Genomic DNA, 26,214 nt, shown 5'->3' with positions numbered 1-26,214 from the left:
TGTGAAACAAGCTCACCTAAGCACTCACAGCAGCAGAGATCTCCCACAGCCAACCACACAGTGCTTCAGAAAGGGGCTATGCAAAACAATTCCCAGTTTGCTGAGCTCTCTGTTGACTAGGCTCCATACATGCAGAGTAGGTGACACCATGGAGCAGAAGCTGTTCTTCTGTAGCCACCTAGATACAAAGCAGAGACTGCTCCTGGCCTGATTGCAGACTGCTGGCCCCAGGCCAAAGCACTGGCCTTCTAAACACGTTGCATGGGCAGCACTTCATCTCTTACCCACTTGGCTTCAGCTACAGAAAAGTGTCAGGAATCCCAGAGCAAGAAAGCAGGCTGGATCTAAAAGGTGGATACTTCACATCTACTGGCCTTGATCAAATATTTGAAGAAAATGTACCAATGCAAAGTATGCAAAACTTACACATGCAAGAAAATATTCTAAAAGCTGTGGGCTTCCCCCCCACCCCCAGTATACTTAAACCCATTTAAAAGCTGTCATCTGGAAACTTGGCCAAGCTAAAGCAAGTTGTATCAACACAATTTATCATGAAAATTAACAGATTTTTAGAACACCTGCCTCCTAGTATGCCAGTTTGGAGGCTAAACAAGATAGTAAAAATAAACAACAACAAAAATCCAGTGTCAATTTAGGGAGGTCAAATATCCTGTGGCTCTCCCCTGCTACAGGTGGTGATGATGCAGACATATTTTCTGTCACGTCAGAGAAAGTCAGGCAGAGCTTCAGCCTCAAGACTGCAAAATACTAAAATCATTCACTTTTCTAAGTATATATATAGAGTCCAAATACAGAATATAGAATAGAATAAACCAGGTAGGAAGAGACCTTCAAGATCATCGCATCCAACCTATCATCCAACCCACTTAATCAACTAAACCATATAAACTGTTTTGGTTTCACCTGAAACACCCTAATTGTCTCTTTTCCCTCCTTAATGCCTAAGATTATCAAACACAAGGCCCTTGGCAGAATTTAGGTTGCCTGAGTAAAGTATTAATTCCTAGCATTCAAGAACTGAGATGCTGCCTTAATACTCCAAGAATCTAAATTAGTCAGCATATTAAGCCTATTAAAAAATTGGCATGCAACACAGATCATTAAAAGCCATCAAGCAGAGTCCTAAAATAGTAGAGTTACTGGCATCAACAATACTTGGAGAGTAGGAAAACAGGACTTCTGCATTAGATTAAAGAAATGGCCTATCAAGCTGCTACACAAAGCTTCAGCCAGGGTCTCTGATAGATTCTTGCAAGTTCTGTAAGCACAGGGGACTAAATATATCTTTCAGTAAGATGCATAAGAATCTTTTGTTTTCCTTGACTGGCAAGTTTGTGTTTGTTTCCACCACTGAAAACAAAGAAAAGAAAAAAAACAACCTGCCCAACAACTGGGGAATGGTTAATATTGATCACCTTTATGTAAGCTTACATGGAAACTTTGGTTTCATAATACTAAGAACAGAGCTATTTTCCCATTCAGATCACAAAGGTTAAGCTTGGAAGGAAGGATCTTCAAACTGTTCTGTGAACCATTTATTAAAGCAATTCAGACTACTAATTCTAGACCAGTCAGTAAGATCCCCAAAACATTCTCATTTGGCAGAAAATCATCTAGGATGATTAAGAATGAATCTATTTCACCAGTGTTGTAATGTAGAAAATCTAAACTTCTAAGGTGATAAGTAAGTAAAATGTATTAATGAACAAACAACCCCTCAAAAATAGCAGTAAAACCCAAATCACAGTTACTAATGAGGCTTAGTAAGTAAAAATAACAGAATATCTATCTACTGGACCACAGCTGGAACAGTGCCATTGTGAAATGCATTGCAGGTTTCTCTCAGAGAAGTCCCCAAACCCCTGCAATTTCCCTTCCTGCAGCAGGCCTGTTTGATGGCTCCCTTTCACCGAAGCAAAGGGCAACAACAGGCAAGGATGCCACGACTCGTGGAGTTGTGCATAACAAGACCTGCATGTCAGCAGCCAGTGCTGGTCAGGAATTTGTCTGGATTAGTGCAAAGGCTTGAGATTTAACAGGAGAAAAATACAAAACCCAACTTCCATTCTGGCAAAGAAAATTTAGGAAGAGCTTACTTTGGCTAGTAACCAAAACCTAAGTATATCTTAACAGTACAGCTTGAAAAGCAGCTCTTCAGCACAGGGAAAGAAAAGTGTGCATTCCTAGGGAGCTTCTAAATAAATTCCTCCAGGTACTGGCATTTAGCTAAAGCATGGTCTTGTGTAAGTTGAAAGATTATATATGCATTAACATTATGCAACACCCATTTGCCTCATTTAGTCATCCGAGGCCTTTAATGCATTTCCAATTTCACATTTATTCGGGTTTTAAAGCCAAAAAGCAGAGAGGCCATGTCTACCTGCATTTTGTACAGCCAGCAAAGAGCAAGCATGAAGAACACCTTATTAAAGTTCAAAAAATAGAAAGCAAAACCAGAGCTTTGCTATATTATTAAGTGTATTACTTGAAAGGCTTTGCCTCTTCCAACATGACAAATTAGACTTAGTCTCTCACTTCACTTTATGAAGAGTTTTGGTGCTTTACTGTATATAGAACTAGTTTTAGTGGGGTAGATGAGACACATTAGGGTTAAACTTTTATTCATATCAATAGTCTACATCAAGGAAAATGGAGAAGTCTGTGGAATGGATGCTCACACTGCACACATTACCATATGTTCCTTCCAGTAAGATGAAGAACTTGAAAATTGCTAGTTATATTTGACATGCTGAGAGTTCAAACTAAAAGCACTCCCAAACAGTACACTAGGCTTATTACTGACTTAACACTCCTGCATGGCTCACATTGAATATTAGTGTCCAGCAGAACTCCATATTGCAAAACCATGAGCAACTTCACTGGCAGCTAAATTCACTTCTTCACAACTTTCAGGTCTTTTGAACTTTATACCACTAATTAGGGAGAGTCACTTCTCCCTCCTCTTTAGGGCCTTCCCCAATTTTTCTATTTACTGATCCATTTTATATCTTACCTTTCATTTCTGCTCTTGAACCTACTGCTCTCATAACAAAATCCATTAAATAGTTGGTTCTTGGAACTGCACTGACCACTCTACTGCACTACACTCCCTTCCATCCATCATCTCCTTGTAACTCACACTGGAGCTGCCTCCTACTCCACCTGTGCATGTGTTATTCACAAAGTGGTAAATCCTGTTTTCAAAATAGAGACTAATGACAGGCATTAAATGTGGTCATCAGGCCTATATTTGAGCCTTTGCATGCACTGCATAGCAGTAAGTCAGTAAACAGAAGCATAACAAGAATTCTTCCTATAATGCTTAAACTCAGAGGAGACCATCCTGCTGTCTACATCTCCCTGAAGGGAGGCTGTAGACAGGTGGGGGCTGGTCTCTTCTCCCAGGCAACCACCACCACAACAAGAGGACACAGTCTCAAGCTGCACCAGGGGAGGTTTAGGCTGGATGTTAGGAAGGAGTTCTTCCCAGAAAGAGTGATTGCCCATTGGAATGTGCTGCCCAAGGAGGTGGTGGAGTCACCATCCCTGGAGGTGTTTAGGAAGAGACTGGATGGGGCACTTGTGCCATGGTTTAGTTGATTAGCCAGTGCTGGATGACAGATTGGACTTGATGATCTCAAAGGCCATTTCCAACCTGGTTAATTCTATTCTCTTCTACTACACTTGAAACTGACTGCTGTTAGGCATGCAAATTAGTTCAAACATCTTACAATGCAGAAAATAATTATTCTAACAAGACCATAGAGAATTTAAAATATATACTTTCTCTTAAGCACACAGTAGCCCTGTTTTGACTTCTACCTTTTAAAGAAAAAACTAAGGAAGTCACACAAAAAAAAATCCTGATACTGTTGCTTTCCATACACTGAGAATTTGGCACAATCAGAACCAGAATAAACCAGAATAAACCAAACCAGGTTGGAAGACCTTCAAGATCATCACGTCCAACCCATCAACCAATCCAACCCACCTAAACAACTAAACCATGGCACCAAGCACCCCATCAAGTCTCCTCCTGAACACCTCCAATGATGGTGACTCCACCACCTCCCCAGGCAGCCCATTCCAATGGGCAATCACTCTCCCTGTATAGAACTTCTTCCTAACATCCAACCTAAACCTCCCCTGGCGCAGCCTGAGACTGTGAAGCTTTCCTGAAAATCCTCATATTCAGGATAAAACTACATGTAAAGAAGTGGGGAAAAAAAAGAGACAAACACAGCTTCAGAGCTGTGACTTGAGCAGGCTCCTGTTCAAATTTCATTGTGAAATGTATAGAAAGTGGAGTTTCTTCTCTCTCCCTCCAGGAACACCGAACTCCTGAGGATAGACAGGTAGGACGCTGTGTGTCTGAACTTCAGCAGACAACCCCACATGTACAGTACTAAGAGAGGAAAACATTTAGCATTTTCAAAGTCACAGAGAGATTACATGCCAGATCTTAAAAGCTTTGATAAGTACCTCAAAAAAAAAAGACATTATTTATAAACAGTCAACCTATCAGCATTCCAAACTGCCGAAGACCAAGATATAGAATACAGTTTTAAGCTGTTATGTTTCGCTTTTCCAAAACCCTAACGTGTAAGATGGAGGAAGATGGAAAAACAGCTCTCCTACTATTTGATCTAGAAAGTCAAACTAACTCAAACCCTCTAGAAGACTGGGGTTAAGCCAGTATTTTAAACAAACAGCCTCCATTTAGAAAACATTTAATTGTTTATAGCAACAAACTGAGAACATTACTGCAATTCAGAAGACCGATAAGTATGTGTACAGAAAAATTCACTCCAACTTTCAAGTCAACTTCAAGTCAAGGAAAGAATACTTTTCTTGGCACACACTAAAAAAATGCTGTTTATCCACTCCTCTATTTTATGTCCAAAGCAAGGAGAAAAATAAATAAATAAATAAATAAATATCCTGTTAGGACATAAAATAACAGCCAGCCTTTCCTTACATGGTCAAAGTTTTCCACTTCTTGCCTAAATGCAGGAAAACATGAAGCAAGTTTGTGCTACAACTTTAAATAACACATCTAAACTATGCAAAGGCACTCTTAAACCTGGGAATTACACATAGGATCACAACATGTATTCTGTATCCTTTAATTAAATGGTCAACTATTTACTAGTCAAATCCAAGGCCACCAGCCACTAAAGCTTTCTAACCCTTCACAACAGGAACTTCATGTTACCATTTAACACTAAATAAAAGGTGAGCACTTGAAAAGAAAACAACAAAAGGAACCCAAGGGAACTGGAGATGACAAAGAGGAACAAAGAGCAGGAAAAGGAATGTCCAGTCAGCAAATATCACAGGATGACTAAACTTGGAAGTGACAGGTCGATCTTTACTCTAGAAGGAGACAGAGAGACAGAGGGAGGGAAAGCAAGAAACTAAAGTTCCAACATAATTGCTCCTCTGCCCATGAAACTCTAGGCAAGAGTTTATATCATGTTTCCACCCCAGCCCTGCCCCACTCTGTTCCACAGAGAAAATAGTGAAAAGAAAATATTCCATCCATAAGCATTTTAACTCAAATGAAGAACTGTGCATTAAATGCTCTTCTCTGTGCAACCTTTCATTGTGTGCCCAGGAAAGCAATGGAGCCATGTACAATGTGTGTCTGTGCATACACATATATACACACCCACACAGAGATACACACATGTAATTCATATTACACAGTATCAGGCTTTTTAGTATTAATGCACTACTACATCATCCATCACAGGTTGGACTCAAAGATCTTTGAGGTCTCTTCCATCCTTGGTGATACTGTGATACTGTGATACTATTCCTTCTATTCAACATAAGTAGGAAAAGCCAAACAATGATAAAGTTAGATACTTGTGCTACACTGATGCAAGGATGGTAAGAACAGTAGCTGAGGCACCAGCTGTAATGAAAATACCTTTGATTCTCACCCATCAAGCTGGCTAATTTCTTCCCAGAACAGCTAGGATCAAATGAAATCCTAACCCCAAATATGCTGACATAAGGAAGGCAAGAAGCTTGTTCCTAAACACAGTGTAACAGTAAAATGCCAGAAGTGGTTGTACAGTCCCTGAAAATAAAACACAGTTGTGGAGATTTATGCTTGTAAGACAGTAGCTTACTAATCCTTTGTTCTGCAAGCTATGTACGGCTGGGGGTGGAGGAAAAGTCTCATTTTTGAATGGCTAACCAGATTCTGACAGACTCCCAGAGAAAATTAGGGTGGAGATGCCAAACCCCAGCTGTTATTCTGGAACAGCTTATTCAGTAATGAGTTTGGGTGGAGCTACAATCCAGACAGGCCTTTGGGAAGTCATGACACAAAGGAAAACACTGAACCTAGTACTTTAAGTATGGAACTGGGAGGGGGAGGGAAATAGAGCAGCCATCTACACTCCATATTTCCTCTGATTCCATACATCCTTTCTTACTTCCATGGGAAATTTATCTTAGTGAACTGTGTGGATAATAGAAACTAAACAACCATCTAGTCAGTAGCTTCCACAACACCTACTTCATAGAATCATAGAAGGGTCTGGGTTGGAAAGAACCTCCAAAAGTCATCTAATCCAACCCCCTCTGCAATAAGCAGGGGCATCCTTGACTAGATCAGGCTACCCAGAGCCCTGTCAAGCCTCACTTTGAAGATCTCCAGGGATGGGGTCTCAACAAACTTCCCAGGTAACCTCTTTCAGCGTTCCACTACCTTCATGGTAAAGAACCTGTTCCTAATAATCTAAATCTGCTCTTCTCTAGTTTGAAGCCATTGCCTCTTATCCTATCACTACAGGCATTTGTAATCAGCCTCTCTCCACCCTTCTTGTAGATCCCCTTCAGGTACTGGAAGGCTGCTCTTAGGTGTCTCCAGAGTCTCCTCTTCTCCAGGCTGAACAACCCCAGTTCCCTCAGCCTGTCTTCATAGCAGAGGTACTTCATGTCCCTCCTCTGGACTCACTCCATCAGCTCTGCGTCCTTCCTATATTGAGGGCTCCAGACCAGGATGCAATATTCCAGGTGAGGTCTCACCAGAGCAAAGTGGCAGAATCACCTCAGTTGATCTGCTGGCCATGCATCTGTTTCAAGGCACAAGTACTGCCAGGGCATCCTCACACATGACTGAAAATCTACTAGGTACTCCAAGAGACAGTTAAGTCCTGCACTGCACCTTAAAGCAAATCACCTGGGAGACAACTTGCACAGTCATCCATATAGACACAATTCCAACAGCACATCCACATCTTACAAGCTAACCACCTTCTACATCCTATGTCCTGCAAACCTGTAACTCATGCTCAGCACTGACACAAAGCAGCTGCCTCAGAGGCTCAATAAACATCTTATTTATAATCCATTTCCAGAATATGAACTCTTAAAACCAAGGAAAAATAGTGAAATTTCTCTTTTACAAGGAAGACACTGAAATCTACTGCGAAAAATGAAGTGAAAAAAGAAGTAGGATATTCAAGTTTTGGTTTTTTGAAGCACTTGGTATCTTAAGTTCTATTTCAAGAGCAGGCATAGGTAGTTATTTAACACATCCAACTGCCGGGTTCTGCACAATGGCCACAACCCCATGCAGAGCTACAGGCTGGGGTCAGAGTGGCTGAGAGCAGCCAGGCAGAGAGGGACCTGGGGGTACTGGTCGATGGTAGGCTGAACATGAGCCTGCAGTGTGCCCAGGCAGCCAAGAGGGCAAATGGCATCCTGGCCTGCATCAGTGTGGCCAGCAGGAGCAGGGAGGTCATTCTGCCCCTGGACACTGCACTGGTTAGGCCACACCTCGAGTACTGTGTCCAGCTCTGGGCCCCTCAGTTTAGGAAGGAGGTTGAATTGCTGGAGCGTGTCCAGAGAAGGGCAACAAAGTTGGTGAGGGCTTTGGAACACAAGCCCTATGAGGAGAGGCTGAGGGAGCTGGGGTTGCTCAGCCTGGAGAAGAGGAGACTCAGGGGTGACCTTATTGCTCTCTACAACTACCTGAAGGGAGGTTGTAGACAGGCAGAGGTTGGTCTCTTCTCCCAGGCAGCCAGCACCAGAACAAAAGGACACAGTCTCAGGCTGTGCCAGGGGAGGTTCAGGTTGGATGTTAGGAAGAAGTTCTATACAGAAAGAGTGATTGCCCATTGGAATGGGCTGCCTGGGGAGGTGGTGGAGTCACCATCATTGGAGGTGTCCAGGAGGAGACTTGATGGGGTGCTTGGTGCCATGGGTTAGTTGTTTAGGTGGGTTGGATTGGTTGATGGGTTGGACACGGTGATCTTGAAGGTCTCTTCCACCCTGGTTTGGTTTATTCTAAATAAATGGTTTATGAGAAAACCCTTTTTCATAAGAAGAGCAACATTCAAACATCCTCCTAGAAATATTGTAAATCCTAATAAATTAGGAATCCTCCTATGAAGGCCTATATTCAGGTGAAATCCTGTCAAAAATGTGAGTTTATTACAAGTTCAAGTGGGAAAATTGTTGGGTGACTTGATTTGTTTCTTGGCAGGTAAAGAAGCGAACATGCTTTAATTTTGGTTTGATATATTTTGGGGGGGGCATAGTTTTACATTCAAGTTATTATCAAGTCAAAAGCTTTCAACAGCACAACAGACTTTTAGAAGTCAAACTGTGGGGAAAAAAAGTTACTGTTTGTTCTAATGATGCCAAATAGAGCTGTTGAAAGAAAAACTTGCCTTCAAGCTAGCTGAAGACAGACTCTTCTTTCCCCCTATAGAAGAGGATGACTTCCATATGTGCATGTTTTTCTAACACTCAAAGAAATACAGATTAAAAGGTAGTATTTCTAGCAGTGTTTAAATCTTGATATGGTTTGCTGTTACTCACTGCAAGTATCTTAAGGAATTTCATGCTCAGTGCAAATAGTCAAAGGCAGTCATTAATGGTCTGTTGTAAGTGGTAGCTAGAAAAACAATAGACATTGCATAAGGAAGCTGTCAAAATGTCAAAAGCTTTTCTTTTGATCCTGCCCTTAGCAAGCACCCCTTAAATAGAAGGATAAGAAAAAAGTTTCTCTCTCTGCACTATAGCTTTAGATTATATTACACAATATATCATTGCCACTGACAGTAGTTAACCTTTAGATGTTGTTGACCTATGTGATGTGTCAGGTTTCAACAGACCCCTAAAGAAAGCTTCAAAATACTCCTACATAGTCAGTTGAAACCAAGGAGTCAATCTAGCCTGTGGAAAAATAAGTATGGTATTAGCTAATGCTCAAAATTATCAGGCATTAAATTGCATGCAAAGCCTGGTTGAAACTTAACATCTTCCTGGCTAGCAGACAATACTAATAACCTACATTTTCAGCCAACTAGAGTTACAAATCTTCCAATGCTTTACTTCAGTTATCTTCTGTAAAGCTAAATAGACAAGTTTTACTGTCTGTTAGGATCAAGCCATTGCAACTCCAAATGCCAAAGATTTTCACACAATATGGGTGGTGACTCTAAGAACTAGATAGCCCTCTTTAAAAGACATTTTCAATGAATTATGGTGCATATTAGGTATAAACAACTTGAGATCATGGGTCTGACATTGGTTTTTATATTCTCTAGCCTCTGCTCTTACCTCTGTGGTTAAGGAGTTAAAAAACAAGTTTCCTTGTAAACATTTGTTTAAATATTTGCAATTTTCTATGCAAAAATGTTTCTTTTAGAGAGATGCACACACACATAAAATCAGCCATCTGGAAATTTGGGACTGCTATGGACATAAAACCCAACTGTGTGATAGAGAAGGCAAAATGCCACATCATATCAGCTTCAGAAAGAACTTCATGGAAATGAAAATGCTTCTCTGTATTAGCACCAGGCCAACGCTTCTGCTATTGGAAAAAGAGCTCTGCATGTAAAGAAATCAATAAAGGAGGAGAGATGAACAAGGAAGACATCAAAAGATTTCTGAGAAAGAGAAAATTCAAACACCTGCTAGAATAGAATAAAATAGAATAGAATAGAATAGACCAGACCAGACCAGACCAGGTTAGAAGGGACCTTCAAGATCATCGCATCCAACCCATCAACCAATCCAACCCACCTAAACAACTAACCCATGGCACCAAGCACCCCATCAAGTCTCCTCCTGAACACCTCCAAAGATGGTGACTCCACCACCTCCCCAGGCAGCCCATTCCAATGGGCAATCACTCTCTCTGTATAGAACTTCCTCCTAACCTACAGCCTAAACCTCCCCTGGCACAGCCTGAGACTCTGTCCTCTTGTTCTGGTGCTGGCTGCCTGGGAGAAGAGACCAACCTCTGCCCGTCTACAACCTCCCTTCAGGTAGTTGTAGAGAGCAATAAGGTCACCCCTGAGTCTCCTCTTCTCCAGGTTAAGCAACCCCAGCTCCCTCAGCCTCTCCTCACAGGGCTGTGTTCCAAACCCCTCACCAACTTTGTTGCCCTTCTCTGGAGCCGCTCCAGCAAGTCACAGAAAGGAAAGGATCTTAAGAACGTAAAAAAGTTGGTGGGATAGCAGGTAGTAAAACCAATAAAGAAGACTTTCCATTTCATTGTCTACAGTGTTACCTAAGAATTACCTGCAGATAAGTAAATCCTGCTCATTAAAAGAGATGCAAACAAACAAAAAAACAACCTATCACCAAAAAAACCACCCAAAAACCAGAAACAAAAAACTAAACCCACAATGCCACACTCAGCACCAAGAGCAATCCATTGTATGTAATCTACTTGGATTTCAGGTAATTTCTGAATAAATCATCCAACTAAAGCTTTTAATCTAGCAATTATGTGGTGAGGCACAGACAATCAGATCCAACCTGAATGGAAATTACTGTAGATTCACAAAATCTGGGCTGGTAAGCAAAGTTCAGAAGTGATCTAGAAAAGAGAGCAAGCAGCAAGATGACCAAGCTTGCTCAGTACAAAGATATGCAACGTAGTAAAAACAAAAGCTGGCAAGGATGAACTGATAGGATCATATAGGGCTGAGTGACTATGTGGTAAGAAAGCTGAGCTCCACAAAGGTAAGTTAACAGTGAGGTACATGGTGGAAAGTGACACTAACATTTATAGGAAAACCTGGCCACTAATCTAACTAGTGTAACTCAAAAGTCTGCACACATAACTGATAGTCCCTTGAAAGTATCAGTTCAGTGCAGAATAAACTAATTAAGAAAGGGAGGCAGAATGAAACAGAAAACATTACTACAGAAGCACAGGCTAATTCAGCTCAGAAGGAACTAACAGACATCTCTTGTCAAACTTCCTGTGTGCAAAGCAGGAAGGCCTGTGATACCACGAGGCTGCTCAGGGCTTTTTCCTGGCATGTCTTAAAAGTCATCAAGGTCCAACAGAATCTGTACAGCCTCTCTGGGAAGCCTCCACTGCCCATTGAATAAATGGGGAATAAATGCTTCTTACATCCAGCCTGAATCTCTCTTACCTCAATTTACTTCCATTAGCTCTCATCCTCCCAATATGCACTGCTGTGAAAAGCCTGGCTCCATCTTCACAGTGGACCATCCCATATCTTCCCAGACTGACTTTCTGGCCTGTCTGCCTTTAATCAGGAGCTTCTTTTGATTCTCCAGGACTTTTCAAAGATGATAGAGAACAACCTTACTAAGACTTCCCCCCATTCTCTCAGCACCACTGAATGCAGCTCAGTGGGTCCTGTGGATTTATGCAGGTAGTGTCCTTGAGTAATTTCTGATTCTATCATAGTATCAGTCAGGGTTGGAAGGGACCACAAGGATCATCTAGTTCCAACCCCCCCTGCCATGGGCAGGGACACCCCACACTAGATCAGGATGGCCAGAGCCTCATCCAGCCTGGGCTTAAACACCTCCAGGGATGGGGCCTCAACCACCTCCCTGGACAACCCATTCCAGGGCTTCACCACTCTCATGGTGAAGAACCTCCTCCTCACATCCAGCCCTCACATCCATCCAATCCTTAACCACTGCTCAGAGTTCTCCTTGCCAACTAAACACTATGGTCAGTTCTTCATGCAATAGGAAGCACACCTATGGAATTCCCACCCAAAGGAATCCATGTATGTAAGAAGTATACAAAGTTCAAGGAAAACAGTACATAAAATAGAGGCCCACTGTAGATTACCAATTAAAATTGCAAAGGATTAAGACAATCCAAGATGAAAGCATTTGGTGGCTAGCAAGGGCTTTAACAGACCAGTACCATGCATATTGTTTGTACTCCTCTGCAAGCATCCATTTGAGGAAACTGCTAGGCAGAATGTTTATCTGAATGGACTCAGCCTGAAGTACAACAGCCATCAGTATGAAAGTAACAATATGACTTTATTTGAAGTGCTTCAGCCTGACAGTAATTTGTTAAAAATGAGTACTAAATGTTTCGATTCCTCTCAAAATGTCAAACTATGAAAGGCTCTAATAGGCTGAATTTGCTTCATGAAGACTAAAAATAAATTTCACCCTGTTGTATTTGAGTTTCACCCACAGCTTCCTGTGGATTTGGATGCTTTTTGAATATATTTATGGATTATTTACAGAAACACATACAGACTTAGCAATCACTTCTTTAAAACAAAACCCTCTTAAAAGATGGATTCATAAACTCCATTTACAATGAATGATCAATATGAGAACATTAGATTTCACAAGACAACTTGCAGTGCTAGTGCTGCTCATTTCTCTCTTGACCCTATCTTTGAACAAGCAAATTTTAACAAGGTAGCTTTTAAGTAAGCTACACAAAAACAGACTAAGAGCACACATATTGGCTGGAGTAGGGCAACCCAAAACAGACAACTGCATCCACATCAGACCTTCACCTCCCTCCTTCTATTAGGTGTTCCCTTTTTTAACCCTTCTCAGCTATTTCTTTACAGCTATTCTAGCAAGCACCCTATAATTGAGGGTCTCTCATTTCCTCTACCTACCTCCATAGTTAGCTATCCCCTTTCAGTCATTTGCATGTGCTCCTTTCAATATACAAGGTCTGTTCCTCATCTGTAATCCAATTCTCATACATTTTTAGGCGTCCACTATTGTCATTCATGCCAGCATGAGCTGCAGACACTCAGGATCTTCAGAGACTCAGCTCCCTGTCTTCAACAACTTTTCAATGAAAAACATTTTGAAGCTTCACTTAAGTTGCACTACAGCACTTTCTGCACATCAATCAGACATATGGATGAACACGGTAAGAGATGTAAGAAATGAGCAATGCTCAAAGCCACCTCATGGAATGGCCTAAACTTTGCAAGTAAACAAATGCCTTAAAGTTATCCACTTAAAATAACTCACCTCACAATAAACACAATTAATAATATACACAGCTAACTGGAGAGAGTGCTTACCTGAATGACAGCACTAAACCAGCACGTGTTGCCAACATTCTTTAATCCTACTGGGCAGTTGTCTTGCCGCTTTCGATCGTAAGGATTTGGAGAGTCACTCCATATCTCTGGATGTGTTCTTTTTAAACTTGCTTTATTTTCTGCAATACTGGCTTCTAGAACTCTTCAGGAACAGAAGGGAAGGAAAAATGTGAGAAAAGGAAAAAAAAAAGGGGAAAAAACCCCAACAAAAACCAAACAACAAAACAAACCATAACAGAACACTCCAAGTTCTAATACAGACATCTTAAATACAGCGTTCACTAACTTACTGAGCTGGGTTTTAAACTTATATGCAGTAATATCCCTTCAAAAGTAAGATGTTATTTTACTTTTTAGCTGCTACAGTAATTCCATTAAGTTCTGGAAAATGGTATTAGTGAGTGGGTTAATCTGTGAGAGCTGCAGACAGGTAGGCATAAGAGCCACGTCTGTAAAGCCATCGATTATTTAGGAGCAAGATTCAAACAGGGTAGACAACAATAAATTTTAGGGAACACTACTAGTGCAGTGCTTTCACCTGAAAATGGTTTTACTGGCACAAAGTCACCAGTATGTATTTTACTGACAGGAAACCAAAGCTAGCTATGCAACTTTCAAAAATGGAAGGTTTTTGAGTTTCCATGTTTGAAACTTCGGCAACTGTATCCATCAGTTTACACAGCAAGTAACTACTGTGAGTCCTGGAAAGACATCTCCCCACAATGTTTCAAATGCACCTAGCAAGTTAATTGTACACTTCAGTGATCCCACTCTTTGCAGGAAACTGTTGCTAGGTGAATGTCCATATGCTGAATGTCCGTATTTCACATGTCAGTAAGACCTGATGCTCCCAAACTCACACTTCACTCGACACAGTATCTCTATGTATGCACATATCCTTAGACTGGTGACAAAGAATACCTTAAAGGTAATTTGTGGTAGCCACATATTCTAAGTAGCAAGGTGGAGATCATATTGAGATCATATAATAATGGCTCTAACTCATAACCAAAGTTACCTAGCATGTAGTAGTACTTGCACTACTGACACAGCAGTCACTATGCCAAATTATCTAGTCCAATTCTCACACAAAAGGCCAAGCTGCTCCTAGCTACTACATTCATCAAGCAGAAGAGTTCAGGAGCTGCATGACAAGCATCTAAGCACTTTAAGTAGCATGAAGACTCAGTAAACATAAAAAAGGGCATGCTTGGGTTGGTATGAAAATGTGGAGATCCCAAAGGACAAAGTTTGAATAGCATAAGGGCAAAAAAAAAACAACCAACAACCAGAAATGTGCTGTGGGGGATGGAGGACGGACCAAAAAGGCCACAGAACAGAATCCCTCAGTTTCCCAACTGTAAAGTTTTGTTTCAAGCTACACTCTTGTCAAAGTACTAAAAGATGTTTTACAAGATATACAAGAACTATGAAGTATTAAATGAGTTTACTGGACACCACTGTTCTGGGGACATCCTAATTTGTGTAGAAGCACTCAGAATCGGAGTGTCAGTACCTCTCTCAGGCATCAACTAAAACTTGCAGTTTCCAACATTTAGATTTTGACAGATAGCCTTGCAAGCAGCTCTGAAAGGATAGGCACATAAACCTCTAAGATTTTCTGCTTTGACAGCTTCTCAGAGAGTGCACAGGGACCAAACCAGACTCTTCAGCAGCCGCTAGTTGTAAGAATCTTATCTCCTAAGGGAACCCCAAGACGTAAAGAAACAGACCAAGCTCTTCTCCCTTCTCATAGATACCACCTTTCAAAGTGTTAGCTGACCAGTGTGTATCTGCTTTGAGAGTACAACTCATTTGATGGGGACATTAAAAATTCATTCAAACCCCCCCCCCCCCAAACCAAACCTCATGTCATATATATTTCAAATCATTCCCATTCAAGTACAATTACTCCAACTCTCATTTACACTAAATTGAAGGGACCTTTAAAGCTGACAGACTGTGACAGACTGGAATAAATTTAGAATTAATTATCTTGCAACATGACTACAGTATCTACTTCATACCCCTTATGTTTCAGGGAAACAATCAAAACTTTACTGCAAAATATTTCAAGATTTCCATTTCAGAACAATAAATATTCTCAAACTGAAACAGCTCCCTGACCCCAAAGGGCATTACCATTTATCAACTTAATTACCTAACATTTCTTCCTTGTGCTGTTATTTCTTTTGAAGGTGAAGGATTTCCACATTTCTAGCTCCACTTCAAACCTCTTTTCATGTCTTAAGCATCTTATTCCCAAAGCTTGATGGTATTTTTCCTTAATTTCATTTAGAACATTTATCTGTCCTCAGATAGCACATGCAATAGCTGCACACCCTATGAGCCATATTAATTTTCAGCCATAATGATACCTGTGATGCAAATTGAAATAAAAGCAAGCACAGTAAACAGAAACCTAAATATTAGCTCAAAAGCTACAGAGTGTATTAACTAATGTAGTGAGAACACTTCTTACACAATAATTTTCTCTATATTCTATTCATACAGTCCTAATTTAGGAGACAATCTTGGCAAAGAATCTTACACACTGCTCTCATAAAATGAGTATCCTTCCAAGAAGCCAGTATCAGGATTTAGCAGTTCTGATTATGCAGCAGAAATGCCCTCTTTGCAGCCCACACAGACCACAGCAGCAGTTGCTAGCAGCAGAGCTATAAACTTCCTGCAGGGTACAGCATTTCTGCAGCCTCATAGGTCCAAGACTTCACCACCTCCAAGTGTTGGAATCTTGTTTGGAAGGAAACTCCAGAGTGAAGGTTAGTTAATGCCAGGCTTTGCAAGGGACATAAAAGCAGCATTTGATTTCTCTCTGTAACAAGCCGGGTACAGCCACACGGCTTTAGAAAGCTGCCTGAATGGGGCCAGTCAGACAATGCAATAAGCCTTGGGCAAAGTGAGTCTACAGCACAAAAGTTCAGCCCACACATTTTGGGGAAGTTCACTAAAAATGCTGCAGAAAAGCCTGCTGTGGCAGACTACTCCTCTAAACCAAGGAAAGGTCTTTATACTCTAACTGTCTTGCAACTGGACATCTGGGAATATCCCCAAACCTACATCCCTCCCCATTTTTAATCTATACATATGATGCTTAAGTACAGAACAGAGTCCCCAGAAGTTTCAATTATCATGTTTGGAGGTTGTGCATATCTTTACACACTTCTAGTTTTGGTTCTCATTTTAATACAGCTACTGCCCTAGGCACAATTCAGGCCAGTTAGTTTTCCCCTCTAGTCACACCTTGGCAGCTTCCTCTATGAAGCCCTTTATAGCCAGTTGCATTCTCCTTTAATGCATGAAAAATAATAAAACCAGATAATTTTCCTGTTAGAGAATACACTGATCATGCACATTTCCCTGCAAGATTTAACATGAGAACAGTGAAAAACTTTAAGTGTGCCTTGTATACGATGTTCAGCTTGGACACTTGGCTATTTCATCTGCCCTCCTCGCAACACCTAAGCAGTAACCGCATCTGTCTTCACTAAGTAGCACAAGTAAATTACATTCAGGAAGCCAAATTCTGTGCACATTACAACATTGATTATACAAGCCTAGAAACTCCATTAATGCTTCCTTGGAAACCTTAACAAAAATCAGTGCACATTAAGTTCCAAAGCACTACGAATGCCTTTGAGAGAAAAAAACCCAAACCAATACACAAACCAAAAACCCACAAACCCACCACCTTCACACCAAAGACTGCACATGTCCTACACTGTTCAAATGAAAGATTTCCATAGTTTGATTTAATTATTATTAACTTCCTATTTGGTCTCTGTTTCTTTTTTAACCTAGGGGGGAAAAAAACAAAAGTAAATGGCTGCAGCTTGCCTTGTTTACAACCACAGTGTTCCACATTTTGTTTTGAGAAGTCTTGTACAGATATTGTGCTTTCTCTTGGAATGCCAACATTCTTCTGCAGGGTGTTAACTACAAAGTACTTGAAATTTTTTGATTATTTTTTTTCCACAGCCTGAAGTTCTGTCATTAAGGAAGCTGACTGAACAGCTCAGATCAAGAACTCAAGAATTCAGAACTTCCTGTATTTGTACAGCTCAGCTATAATTTGCCATCAGCTCAGGGTGTATCTCGGTATGTAGCTGAGCTGATCTCAGTGCTGCTAAAATCCCAAGATTCTCAGTCTTCTCTGCCTCCACTCACAAGCCAAGTCCTATTCCCCTTCTTGTGCCATGATACATTCTGAGTCTTTCAGTCAATATTTTTGTAGGGCTTTCAGAGAAAAATTCATGCAACAAATGCTCAAAAGAATACTACATCAAGTAAAGGAAATGTGGTAGGGTGTATAAGCCATATCCCCCTTGGTAGCAACAAGCTCTTAGTTTGGCACATGCTGTCATATGTTATCTTGCCATCATATACACAGCTCAGTTTCATCAGAAGACCAATATTTTCTCTGTATATAACCAAACATTGTCTACATGTCTTTGCACACACAGAAACAAAATAGCAATCTTCAGTATTTTCTGCCACCAGAAAACATAACACTATCATTTAAGGAGAATGCACTTATAGTTATGGACCAAGCAGGTAAGACCAAAAAAGCCTTTTTAATCTGAGAAGTGAAAAAACAAAGTCTACAGGCAAAGTCCTTAAGCTTTGAGGCTCTGGAGGAGTGAGCACAGCAGAAGCAGTCAAAGCTTATAGAAGGGGGGGGGGGGGGAAATCCATATCCAGAAATAGGTCCATCTTTCTGAGTGCCTGCCTGAATCACAACCCTGTCATTATGACAATTGTGCCTTTCAAGAAGGAACATGCAAGAGCTGAACTTCTGAATCAGAATGGGACATAACTTCCACCACAGTCTTGTACAATGCACATGCTCAGGTCTTAGCTTAAAAAAAATAATTAGAAACAAACCAACCCACCCCAACCAAAACACAACCCCTTAAAATCTTTTCCCTATTGTTACTGACAATATAAAACCCTTTCAGCCCACCTTTCTCTTCTAAGATGCAACAAGATGGCTTTCACAATAAATGATGGGAGGGGTATGTTTATTCTCACCATTACTACATGTGTTTTTCAAGAGGGAAAAGAATGTGACCGTGGATACAGTAACACTCTCTACATTCTCAGAGCTGAACTTTTCTGGTAAGCCTTTTAGCCTGTCACATGCAGTGAACTGAAAAAAAGAATTATGGTGGTGAATGTCTCCTGTCTAAATTTTTTTTCACATAGAAATTAGTCCTTTACAAGGAGCAGTACTTAACCTTCTAACACAAGGAACACATCATTGTCCTTTTCCTCTAGAACAAGGCGAGCCTCAAATCAGTGAAAAAAACTCCCTCCCACACAATCCTACACTCTGCCTGAGCTCAACTCCCAAAGGTTTCATAATATATCTATGTACATAAACACACACTGTGCAAAAAAGTTGTTGTAAAACCTGATCAAAAGGAAGCTTGCAAACTCTGATCACATCCAAGTTGAGAAAGTTACAGTCAGAAAACTTAAAGTAGTTAACTTCACTCAAAGCTTATACATCCTATTTGTTAAATAGGTTAATAACAGTTTATCAGCTAAAACACAGCAGCTGCTCTTAGAACACACAAGTCATAGCATTACTAGCCCCTTCCTCAATCTCAGCCTTAGCATAAAGGTAAGAAAATGTTATTGTAAAATCAACACTGCAAAAAATAAAGAGACAAAGAATTTATTAGCTTCTTCATTAGATTTTTTTTTCCCACTGCTTTTTACCTGATACCCAAGAAAAAGTTTTAGGCCCTATTTAAATATGGTTATATATCCTCTATCTCCATCCACTTCCCCCAGTATTTAAACAAATACATCAACATGAAACATACTATTAAATCCTAGCTCACAAATAATAGTCTATTTTCCAGGGTAAAACATACAATACATGAAAGCAATATCCTGAATCCAGGTGTATCAGTAGCACAAGCAAAAGTAAACAAGTTATTCTTTGTTAAGTTAAAAGTTAAAAAAGCAATACAGGCCAATCTCCAAGTCTTTAAGTTCTGCTTTATATAAGTTGTTTGTTTACCTGCTAATGGCTTGTTCCTCATCTGTTATTCCAGTCTCCCTGAATGCCCTGTTTGATTCCTCCAAACTCAAGGCAATTGCCCTCTGAAGATCATCTTTATCATCTCCAGTGAGATCAATCACATCTGAAAAGCAAAACTATCTTTCTCAAAATTAAAAGTGAAACAGAATGAAAGGCAAATCTTACTGTAGAGGAGAGAGAGCCCATGTGGATTGCTGAGCGCCATTCCAGTTCACCCCTCCTGTATCCTGCCCTCTCCAAACACTAACCTCAACAGCTCCCTTCCTCCTCTCTGAGCCAGATAAAAACCTCAGCAGCTTGCTCTTCCTAAGATATGACAGGCAATAGGCTTCTTTCCTCCTAATGTCCTTAAATTGCACAAAGCTATGGGACACACTTTTGAATCCATGGTTTCTGAAAGCCTTCTTAAAGCAATACACTGAAATGCATTACTGAAAAGCTATTATAACCATGCACTGAAATGCACTGAAAAGCTATCATAACCAGCTGCTTGCAGGGAACACATGATGAAGACAACCTTCTCTCTAAGAGGATACCTTAACAGAGCACAGTTGTTTTCCTCTCCTCACAGAGGAACATGTGCAGCTTTCTCAGTACAGCTCCAAATTCTACAAGTGTTCCTGTGCACTGGTGAACCAATTACTTTTAGGTGGTTTCATAATGTGAGAGTTCCTTACTTAACCTAATTCTTTTATATTTTGTCTGTGCATCTCTTTTCTGAACATACTTAAATCCAACTTCTGTTTACTGGAAGTATCCATACTTGGGCACATGGGGAATGCTGGATAAAGTACCCACCAGGTAAAGAGAATTTAAAAAGATAGTTCTGCCTTCCTCTCCAGCTCCCATTAGCTAAAGAATGAGATAGTAATGTCCCTCCATAAACCTCCTTGTTTTCTAAAGGCAGCAACAGCACTCCTCCTCCAAAGCAAGGAGAGATTTCACATCAAACCAGAACACAAATCACCCTTCCATCGGGCACAGCCATGCTTTCAGAGCAGCCAGGGCTGACACGAATGTTCCTGCACAAGACCTTCAGAAAAGCCAAGATCTTTGGTTACTGTGATATCAAAGGCCTAAAGTTTCATTTTGCAAGTGAGCCAGACAGAAAGAGAAGGGAAACTGCAAGAGACTTATATAATACAGGACAGATAGGCAGACAAAGGATTGCCTGGTTTCAGTCTCCCACCTCCAAGGCCAAAGTTTGCTGAAGAGCTATGAAAGGCACTACTCTCCAGGCTGGAGTTTGGATATTGGAATCTAAAAGACTCTGGGAGAAAGAGATACAGTTTTTAAATTGATGACTGCTCACAGACAGAGATAAGCAGTTTGTCTCCATTTCTCATTGCACAGGCCAGCTCAGTTACTTACATCCAAAGAGCTTCTTCACCTGGCTTCCAACTTTTCTCCTGGATGGGCTGGCTCACAGAAGAGAGCTTTCCCTGTTTCCCTGGCCGTACTTGTTCTGTGACATTTCTTATTAGATTGGAACAAAACACTGAACTTACAATACAAAAGTCACTGCCATAGTTGTGTATGAATAGAAAATGAGATGACTTGTTCTCACAGAAAGCTGAAGTTGAAGAGAAATTCTTTAAGAAACTTTTCTGTTAATGCCAGCCTCTTTAAAAACTTGTTTTCAACTCAGCCCTGCTTCCTCCAAAATAAAGATGGTTGAACTGCTGTTTTATTTAGTGAGCCTTTAGTGAGCACTCTTTCCTGCTTCCTTTGCCCAAATAAACTGGACAATCTATCACGACCTGGAAGTATGGAAAACCACTATGATCACAAAAACAGCACTTCACAATGTTATTATGTCTTTCATAGTTAGCTCAGCAGATCTTCCAACACAGCACAAGGACACTTCAACTCAGACACCAGAAATTCTCTTTCAGAAAAGCTAAAGCAATTGCAAGAACCACCAGCAGAAGTCTCATTCAGAAGAGTTTGGTACTATGAGCAGCCTGGATCACATGCAAGAATGGCTCTGTCCTACAGGCTGAGAGCAGGAGAAAAGCTAGAAAGACTGACCATGAAGAGAGGATCCCATAACCAAACACTACCTGTTACACTCCAAACTGTGGTGCTTACGTTGTTGTTTCTACCCATTTGCAGATCATCACACACAAGCACCTAATTTCTACTGGAGACAAGCTGTTTTTCTGAAAGCCTAATAGTGGCCACAACTGAAGACTGAGTACACCTCAATCCAGCAGCCACAGATGCTGATGAGTAAGTACAGAACTACTCCAATCGCTTACTCACAGAGGGGAATATTCCTTTAGCTAGTCTTTAGCCAGGTATGAGTGATTAAATTCTTACACAACAATAAAAAAGAAAGTTATTATTAAAAAGGAAGCTCCTTGACATGGAAAGTATTTTTCAGTAAAGAACTGGTAACCTAGCTGAAAATGTTGTGATAGCTCCCACTATGATACAAAAACCCACCCCAAAAACACCTAAACCAACAACTACCAAGGTCAACTTCAATTCACACTTTCATTAAATTACTAAACTTCTTTGCACGTCTCCTGCTCCGAAATCTTTATTAACCTATACCACCACTCTGTGTGTTCAGAGGTTATTACCATTCCACTTGCTTGCAAAAGGCTTAGCAACACAAGTCTCCTTTGGCAAGTTTTTTGGAGCAGGCAATACAGGATTCTCTTTAGAAATATTGTTTGCACATACACATCGCCCCTGATCTACATGAAAACAGACAATGCAGTGAAGATCTGCTGCCAGATACTACCACAGCATGCAAATGGTGCAACTCATTGATGTCACAGAGGGTTTTACCTACTATAACTCAAGTCAAAAAAAATAAACAATCTAAATACCTGCTGAACTTACACTCTGCAAGCTTTTCATTTATAGCAAATGTAAAATAAAAATGCTTTGGAGATTTAGGCTAACATATCTGGGCCCCTCAGTTTAAGAAGGACATGAAGACACTTGAACATGTCCAGAGAAGGGCTACAAGGCTGGGGAGAGGCCTTGAACACAAGCCCTATGAGGAGAGGCTGAGGGAGCTGGGATTGTTTAGCCTGGAGAAGAGGAGGCTCAGGGGTGACCTCATTGCTCTCTACAACTACCTGAAAGGTGGTTGTAGCCAGGAAGGGGTTGGTCTCTTCTTCCAGGCACCTAGCACCAGAACAAGAGGACACAGTCTCAAGCTGTGCCAGGGGAGGTTTAGACTCGAGGTGAGGAGAAAGTTCTTCACCGAGCGAGTCATTCATCATTGGAATGTGCTGCCCAGGGAGGTGGTGGAGTCACCGTCCCTGGAGGTGTTCAGAAGGAGACTGGATGTGGCACTTGGTGCCATGGTCTAGTCATGAGGTCTGTGTTGATAGGTTGGACTCAACGGTCCTCGAGGTCTCTTCCAACCTTAGTTATACTGTGATACTGTGATATCTTAGCTCCCATTTGCTTTACTTGGAACAGGAACAAGGTCTGTTTCAGCATCTCATCTGACACAGTAACTCATTAAGCTACAAAAGTTCACCTATGACTTGAATCCTAAACCACAGGATTACAAGGAGATCTCAACAGAAAGGCGATCTCAATAGAGGCTGTTAACAGAACAGAAGCTGCTAACAGGAGGGGGAACCATCTGAGACTAAAGTCTTCTTTTCAAAACAGAACAAACAAAACCAACAAAATCAGCTTGTCTGCACATCTTGCATTTCAGTCAGTTTGCTATAGATTACTCAGTCAAACATATACTAGATGAAAGTCATGCAGACTTGGGTTTTGTTCTGTTGTAAAATATCTTCATGCTCTGTCAATTCTTAGATGGGGATTTTCTTTTAATGAAAAGATGTGCCATTTTCAGACAGCTGTCCTACAAGTATGATCACTTTGCTGTAGAGCTGCCAAACAGAAAGGGACCTGGGGGTGCTGACTGACAGCCGGGTAAACATAAGCCAGCAGTGTGCCCAGGTGGCCAAGAAGGCCAATGGCATCCTGGCCTGCATCAAGAACAGTGTGGCCAGCAGGAGCAGGGAAGTCATTGTGCCCCTGTACTCTGCACTGGTTAGGCCACACCTTCAGTCCTGTGTCCAGTTCTGGGCCCCTCAGTTTAAGAAGGACATTGAGACACTTGAACGTGTCCAGAGAAGGGCAACAAGGCTGGGGAGAGGCCTCGAGCACAAGCCCTACGAGGAGAGGCCGAAGGAGCTGGTATTGTTTAGCCTGCAGAAGAGGAGGCTCAGTGGAGACCTTCTTGCTGTCTACAACTACCTGAAGGGAGGTTGTACCCCGATGGGGGTTGGTCTCTTCTCCCAGGCAACCAGCACCAGAACAAGAGGACACAGTCTCAAGCTGTGCCAGGGAAAGTTTAGGCTCAAGGTGAGGAGAAAGTTCTTCACCGAGAGAGTCACTGGTGACTGGATGTGCTGCCCAGGGAGGTGGTGGAGTCACCCTCCCTGGAGGATGCAATAATGTGTGCTTCTGGTAGATACAATGCAGAGTTTGACATCTTCTGTAATTCTATAAAACAATTTTAAGTTGCAGATTGAAATTTGTGACAAACATACTAGTGCATATAGAGTAAGTGCACACTACCTGTCACAGAATGGCCTGGGCTGGAAGGGACCTCCAAAGGTCATCTGGTCCAACCCTCTCTGCAATGAGCAGGGGCATCCTCAAGTGTATCAGGTTGCCCAGAGCCCTGTAGAGCCTCACCTTGAATATCACCAGAGATGGAGCCTCAACTACCTCCCTGGGAAAACCTCTTCCAGTGTTCCACTATCCCCATCTATCTTTCATTTCTAAACAAATTCTTATCAGTCTGTTTACTCTGGAAGTTTCTATCATTATTTAAATAAATGGTTCTTACTTGGTTACTGCCCAGGTCATTAAAATAATTACTGTGTTATTGACTTGTTACTTATACCAGGAGGAGCCAGAGAGTAGGAACTTCAAACTTAAGTAGGCTGGGAAACTCAGTATGAGGGACAGATCTGCAGTAGCAATTAAAGCCAAGGACAAGCAGTAAGCAACCACAGTGATGCAACCACTGGTATGGGGAGAGGAAGATGAAGGGGCAGACCTGATGGGCTCAATGGATGGACACCAAGTATGGAAATGCAGCAGTAAGGCTCCCTTGTCAACACATCAACAATACAGCAAGGAAAAAAAGAAAACAGATAAAGAAAAAAGAAGGAAGGGAAAAAAAAGAATCAAAAAGAAAACTAGGTTGACACTCCATCAGTTCTGTTTAAGCAGAGTTAAGCAAGATGCCATATTCTACCATCTATTCTGTGATGTAAAACATCATGATGGTCTTGGGCTCCTAAGTGAAAAAGAATTTAATCAGGTGTATATGCCAAATTAGGTTAAAACTGGATAGGCAAAGCATGCACAGCATCCCAGCAGCTGCACAGACAACCTAAATGGCTCTCCTGACAATAAAGCTAGCAAAATGTTGGCCATCACAATCTTGCAGGAATTTCCTCATGTCATATGATGGTAGCACCTTAAAACTGATAATGCTGACATTGGCAGGGATAGCTAAGAGCAAGATAGTCACGGAACAAAGGAACAAGAGACTCTCCAAAATGAAAGGAGGACCTCTAGCTACAAGACTCCTGAAATTTTGAAGCAAAGGTCCTGCCATGTAAAGCTGGAGACACCCCTAGGAACCTCTACGGAGATGACAAAAACAATGCCTGACATACAAGGATACATTCTGAACACATAGTGATAGCTGAGGTAAGGTGACAGAAGAAGCCAGTGTTAAATTCTACTCACAGAAAGAATGAAATGCACAGCTATAGAACAAGGACTGATTAGGACTAGTGGCAAGAATGACCTAGGAGCTACAGCTGATTGCTGTTCAACCTACAATTCACATCATCACAGTACCAAAGAAAATATGAAGTCTTACCCCAAGGTGTTTAAGCCCAGGCTGGATGAGGCTCTGGGCAGCCTGATCTAGTGTGGGGTGTCCCTGCCCATGGCAGGGGGGTTGGAACTAGATGATCCTTGTGGTCCCTTCCAACCCTGACTGATACTATGATACTATGATACAAGGTATACTGTCAGAAGTATATTGTCAGAGTACTACAGGGACATTTATGGATATTCATCCATTTCTCCTAAAAACTCAGATGAAATCTTACTGTTTTTGAGTTCATCAGAAAGGCAGAACCATTAGAGAAGGTCTGGTAGAGAGGAAAAATATTAATAATAGGCACAAGACTATATGATACATTGCCTTCAAGGATGCAACACTCCCTCTGAGACAAAAGGAATTAAGTGTACTATAACCTCCACAGGGGATAGCACAAAGAATAAAGAAATTAACCTAAAGCAAGAAGGACTTTATGAGTCTAGAAGGAAGGACAATGAGCACCAAAACAGACTACCCAACAAACTTTTCAGAGTCTCAAGAATGGCATGTCTATTAAGAAATGTTATACAAGCATCATTGCAGGAGGTTCTAGGGGCATTGGAAAAGGTTAACTGAATGACTTTTGAAACCTACACAAAGACTCAAACTCTAAAAGAGGAGGATACAAAAAGCTAGGTCCCCAGCAGCAATGAGGTCTACAGCCCTCAAGCTCTATGTGTGGCATGTTACAGACACATTGTGCTACATCCTTACAAAGGGGCTTGAGTTTTCTGTTTCAACTTTAAAATATGCAAAGGCTAATAATTGAGGTTTTGTGGAAAAGAAATATGAATCTTGCCTTGACAGCTAGTTCATTTGAAAACAGTGCAACTACAGTATGTATCTTTTCTTGATTCTGCTGCTGCCTTTAACCTTGGGTT

General features: G+C 41.2%; 1 protein-coding gene across 3 annotated transcripts in view; it reads right to left on the bottom strand.

Moving 5' to 3' along the window:
• Positions 1-26,214, bottom strand: part of USP25 (ubiquitin specific peptidase 25) — a 96,890-nt gene that overhangs the window by 43,583 nt on the left and 27,093 nt on the right. For all 3 annotated transcript variants that reach the window (XM_068144444.1, XM_068144443.1, XM_068144445.1), the window contains exons 4-5: positions 19,417-19,540; positions 13,344-13,506 (exon numbers count right to left, since the gene is read on the bottom strand). In XM_068144444.1, coding sequence (XP_068000545.1) covers positions 13,344-13,506; positions 19,417-19,540 — 287 coding nt within the window. The remainder of the gene's footprint in view (positions 1-13,343; positions 13,507-19,416; positions 19,541-26,214) is intronic.

This window comes from Melanerpes formicivorus, unplaced genomic scaffold (genome assembly GCF_026170545.1).
Source record: "Melanerpes formicivorus ecotype bairdi unplaced genomic scaffold, bMelFor1.0.p_v2 SCAF_11, whole genome shotgun sequence".
Classification (NCBI taxonomy): domain Eukaryota; kingdom Metazoa; phylum Chordata; class Aves; order Piciformes; family Picidae; genus Melanerpes; species Melanerpes formicivorus.
Note: the sequence above shows the minus strand (reverse complement) of the source record. Positions and strands in the feature narration are given on the sequence as shown.